Here is a 5,356-nt window from a genome sequence, read left to right on the forward strand (position 1 = left end):
CGACAGCCATTAACATATTATATACCCTTCCGCCTTCCACCCGGTTCACTTTTATTTGAATCGGCGTCTATCGTTAAATTAAGTTACCGTTAATGAACAGCGAGCGCGCGCTTCATTGAAATTAAAATTCACGCTTGTCTCGAAGCATGTCTCCTTATAACACAGCTGTCCTATTGTTTTTGACAATTTAATTAACATTGACAAGGAAATAAAGGGAGACTGTAAATAAATTAATTTAAAAACCGGAGCAAAATCAGTTTAACAGGGGTTTGTGAACCGACGGCTGACGAAGACCGTCAGTTCTACACAGCAGTATTTTAACTGAGGTAAATATTATCCATTTTGCTCCTAGTATCACTATTTAACACAAGGGCTACTCTAACAAATATAAATATTAACTGATGATACTAAATATTTCAGTAATATGATTTAAAACATGTAAAAACTTACCTGAGGGTATGAACGGCCAGAAATGGCGGACTCCTCAGTTTGAAAAATTAACCGTCAATGTCGCGACTCGAGGTTCATCTTCGCCAATCTACCAATAGGAATTCAAGGATGTTGCAACGCATATACGCCACCAGAGGGCATTTTTACGATTATTTGTTTTTAATGCCCCCTTCTGGTTAGATTAAACCATCACAATATTGTACGGTACAAAACAAAGAAAACACCTTGTTAGTTTATTTATTTCACAAAATGATTCGTCAAAAAGCAAAATATAATGTATTAGGAAATATAAGTTTCATAATGTACGAACTTGCATAAAAAGCTCAAATCATACATTGACTAGATATTAATATTTGTTGACTCTTGTTTTTGACTACAGCAGTCACTCAAAAAGCTTTGTGAATGTGTTGTGTAGGCCTATAACTATTGTGTAATCTTTAGTTTACGCTTCAGTCCTAAAACATGAATTATAGAACCATTTTAATAAAAAAGGTTCTTTGCTCTCCAAGGGTTCTACATAGAACCATTTTTTTGGTAAAATGTTCTATTGGCCAAGTACAGAACCCCAGGGTTCTATATAGAACCTCAAGGAACCCTTTTTTTTAAAGAGTGTATAAGCTGTGGTAAACACATTTGTTAAACATTTAACACATTTTAAACACTTAAACTTTCATTTCTTGTTTGCTGATAAGAGCGTCCAAAAAGTCTTTTACTCCTTAACCAAACAGAATCATGAGTGCAGGAACTGGTCTGACACTGTGCCAGGATGTTAGGGAACGGCTGGGAAACTGCTGGCTCCTCCTAATGTGAGCAGGGACACGTGCTGATGCTTGACTAACCACATTCAAGGTCTCTGCTAGACCGGTATATTTGAAAAACAAATGACTCAACCACTCTACACCAGTGAATAATAGCACACAGATCCAAGAGATCAAGACATGATTGAGCAAAGAGTTATTACCCCAAACTCCAAGTTTATTCATGAATGCATAAACCAGCCTCTCAGTCCCACATGACCAATAAAACATACACTCAGGAAGATAAAATTTACAAAAACACTTGCATGGGAGTGAGAATTGCAACTCTCAACGGTCACTGGTTTACAAATAGAACTAAATCTAATTTCAGAACATTTTGGTGAACATTGATGTGGTCATCACTTGCTGACCAGCAGCAGAAAAATTCTGAGTTAAAGCTGTAGGCCAAGTAAGGGGGGGGGGGGGATTATTGCTAGCTCCCCCTAAAAGAATGCTCACAATTTCCAAAAACTCAAACCAGGACACTCAAAGCAATATGGTCATTGCCAACATAACTCTCTGAAAACATACGGGTAAAAATTTAAATCATTATTTTGCGACATGAGAATTTGCATAATTGTGACATTCAAAATACATAAACCAATTTATACAACAAATGTAATTAGTCCTCTGGCTGTAATCACGGCTTTACCATTGGGCAACTGACCAAATGTGAGAAAGAGTGGGCAAAATGAATGCATAAATCACGTAATCACCACAACAATTAAAAAGGGGGGGAAAAGTGCTCAAGGGGAGGGGGGGAGCACAAGTTAAAATAGTCATTAATCAATCCGACATACAAGTTAGGACAGGCCAGTGGCCAAAAACGTGGGGGTAAAAATACAGGTTAGTTAAAACGTGTACGTGTAATACATGACAGTGACATGTAGCTGTGTGTTTCTCAAGAGAGATCAGGGTGAATAATGACGGTTTAAAAGTTAAAACAGGCAGAGACACGTAATAGCCTCTCAACCTCGTTTGACATAGTACTAAAGAAATACCAAACCCTGTAAACCAATAACTGTTCCCACCAAACACACATCTTCAGGTCTCTGCCAAGTCTCATGTGTGAGGGCAGCATATGAGAGAGTAAAGGCAGTACAATGCTGAGGGAATGGGAGAACATGAGGCTCAAAGATTTTTGAGACGGCTGTACATGTCTCTCTTGCTGCGTTCTCCAGCCCAGGTGCGGCTCTTAAGGCGGAACTTCCTCAGGTCTTCTTTAAAGTCTTCATGATGCATCGGCCTGTAAGCCTGTGGTTCACAGACCGACTACAGAGAAAAATGCATGCATTATAAACTTGGAAAAAGAGGGGGAAAACTCAGATGTAGAACATTCAAACTGTGAAAGCACACATACCTTGTGAAGCGGGAAAAAGTCTTTGTAGCCTCCCTTCAGGATATAGAGTTCAGGGTAATGGAGGTTGGGGTACTCATTTAAAAACCGATCTCTTTGTCGAACATAGCGACACATCCGTGGGCCACGTTCAGATGAAAATTCACAGTGGAAAACCAGCAGGACACGCTTCTTGGGACATTCTGGAAGAATAGGACTCTTTAAAAAGTAGTCTTCAATTTGATCCTCTTGATGGAGGTTGAGGGCACCCTGAAAGGAGGAGGACAAACAGGAGTTAGCAAAATTTGCCCCACACAAATACGACAGCATGCAACTGCATCAAGGTTAATTAAATCCTAACCTTAATATGACCGCCCTCATACTCATACGGATAACGGCAGTCGATGACAAAGAGCCTCTCCACCAGATCGCTGTACTGGCCGTTCATTGCTTTAACCATCTGAAAATACAGAAACAGATGTCAGAAAACAGGATGCAGGAAATGTGCCAATGCACATACTTTGTATAGATGACATGCAACTGCTTGTTTTACATGCTCTTGCATTTGAAATGTCCATGCTAAATGTTAATGTGTGCAAACTTACAATATCTGGAGTGATGTATTTCAACTCTTGGTGTTTTCCTTCAACTGTGGGTAGCGCAGGAGCCTTCAAAATGACAAATGCACGCTTTTAAATGGTGTTTGATTTATTGTTATGATTTTATATGTGTGAGTGTCATATATATGTAATTACTACAAAATGCAATAATCACCTTCGTGAAATCTCCAGTCACATTACTGGGATCTGTATCCAACATTCTTTCAATCTGTGTGTGACTAAATGACTTTGACCTTTGAACCTGTAAGAAGGTGGAATCAAAGTTAGACCCAAATTATAAACTCAAATTATGGTTGCTGTTGTTTTTCCAGTGAGGTCTGACCTGATGAGGCATAACATCCTCCTGTTCTGTGGGTGCAACTTGTGTCCCTGCCAGGCTCCGCCTCCTCTTCACTCTGACAGGTGTGTTCTCATCCTGTGGCCTCTCAGATCTCTTTAGTGGGATACGCCCTCCGGGGTTCGGCATAGAGGGAGATCGGAACAACCCACGTGGACGGCAGCGAACAACAGGCTAAGGGCAATAAAGTGGGTTTGGTTGGTAACTATCATGTCAATAACCATAAAAAACAAATCAAAAAGAGATAGAGAGTGTAACAGCATACCGAATAATTACTGTCAGTACTTTGTTTAGCCACCAGAGGAGCTGTGAGAAGACTGTCCATTCCAAAAGGAACCTCAGAGTCGTTCTACACAAACAAATGCATTATGGTTATTTACAAATCAAAGAAACAGAAGAATAAAACAAAAGCAAATTGAGAAGTCACCTCCACATCATCCAGCCCCTCTAAGAAGCCATCATCATCATCATCATCGTGGAGACAGGAGAGCGAGGGGCGGCGCAATATGAAGGGACTGCTCTCGTCTGAAGAGTCGGGCTGATGGGATGAAGGTGGGGAAAGCTGGAGAACAGAGGAAAACCCAAACATTTAAAAGTTACATCAACATTAAACCTTTTAGAACAGTTTTCTACAGGTTCTGCCAAGGATGCATGTTGTACCATTAAAGCAGGAGCAGAGTTGGGTCGGCAGGCAAAAGCATCCTTGGTACCTCCAGTGGACCGCGTACGACAGTGTGATGCTGGCATGGAAGGCTTCTTGAACTCAAAATTCTCCTGGAGAAAAAAAAAACCAGATTGAATCAATTAAGTCGTAAGAGAAAATACAAAGTCATTTCAACACCCACCCCATGAATTCCCATAACTTTCCAAGACTTGCAATAACAAATCATAGCACTCACTCTCTCAAAAAGCAATTCCTAGTCAATTTTGAGCATGAATACATCAATATACTGCCTACAGAAACACAAACTAGAGACACGAAACACACACCTCAGCCAGGTTCTCTTTGTTGTCGCTGCCATTTGCACGAGTCCACACTCCATAGCGCGAGGGATCTTGTTCTTTATTTCTCAAATTGGGACTGTGACCCAAAAATTGCAGCTACAAAGAAAAAACAAATCTTACGTTTATACTTACACCACAGTTCAAAAGGTTGGGGTCAGTTAGAGAAACACTTATTTAGCAAGGACACGATAAATCAAATCAAAAGTGACAGTAAAGACACTTGTAAAAAGTACCACTGTTTCCACAAATACATTAAAAAGCATTTTAGAATGATTTCTTGTCATGTGACACCTAGACTAGAGTCATGGCTGATGAAAATAAATTACACTTTAAAATATTATATTAATAGATTACTATTAATTTTTCTACCAAATGCAGTCTTGGCAAACACATGAGACTTCTTTAAAATCGCAAACTTTTGCATGAGAGAGTGTATAAAGAATGAACTTACTGGCAAAGAGTGTATCCTGCGAATGGGCATTTTTCTGTACAAACAGAAAGAACATTCGATTAAACCCAAGTCAATACAACAGATTTCACAGACAAATGCATCCTCTGCTTTGTAGTGCATGACCACTTACTCATTAACTGCTCGTGTGGCATCCTGCATGGCCTTCTCAAACCTGTGAGGAAAAAGAAAATGCTATTGAACAGCTCCTAGTGTATTCAAAGTCTCCTCCTGCTCCAACCAAACACAAGCCCAAACGACAATTCAGACTACTAGGCCCCTCACAACTCTATATTTAACAAATACACCGATGCCCACCTGTATGCAAAACAGCCCTCAGCAGAACTGAGGGGGGGGGGGGGT

At 40.0% G+C, this 5,356-nt stretch overlaps 1 protein-coding gene across 1 annotated transcript in view; it reads right to left on the reverse strand.

Annotated features, from left to right (window-relative positions):
• Positions 1-1,392: 1,392 nt before the first annotated feature.
• LOC107690144 (M-phase inducer phosphatase 1-like) overlaps positions 1,393-5,356 on the reverse strand; it is a 6,810-nt gene continuing 2,846 nt past the window's right edge. Inside the window, exons 4-15 of the mRNA XM_016488377.1 lie at positions 5,127-5,168; positions 4,997-5,030; positions 4,531-4,641; positions 4,201-4,314; positions 3,968-4,102; positions 3,806-3,889; positions 3,526-3,714; positions 3,358-3,444; positions 3,189-3,251; positions 2,945-3,043; positions 2,608-2,853; positions 1,393-2,519 (exon numbers count right to left, since the gene is read on the reverse strand). Of these exons, the coding sequence (XP_016343863.1) occupies positions 2,379-2,519; positions 2,608-2,853; positions 2,945-3,043; positions 3,189-3,251; positions 3,358-3,444; positions 3,526-3,714; positions 3,806-3,889; positions 3,968-4,102; positions 4,201-4,314; positions 4,531-4,641; positions 4,997-5,030; positions 5,127-5,168 (1,345 nt within the window). The 3' untranslated portion in view covers positions 1,393-2,378. The remainder of the gene's footprint in view (positions 2,520-2,607; positions 2,854-2,944; positions 3,044-3,188; positions 3,252-3,357; positions 3,445-3,525; positions 3,715-3,805; positions 3,890-3,967; positions 4,103-4,200; positions 4,315-4,530; positions 4,642-4,996; positions 5,031-5,126; positions 5,169-5,356) is intronic.

This window comes from Sinocyclocheilus anshuiensis, unplaced genomic scaffold, assembly GCF_001515605.1.
Source record: "Sinocyclocheilus anshuiensis isolate Anshui unplaced genomic scaffold, SAMN03320099.WGS_v1.1 scaffold1581, whole genome shotgun sequence".
In the NCBI taxonomy this organism is placed as follows: domain Eukaryota; kingdom Metazoa; phylum Chordata; class Actinopteri; order Cypriniformes; family Cyprinidae; genus Sinocyclocheilus; species Sinocyclocheilus anshuiensis.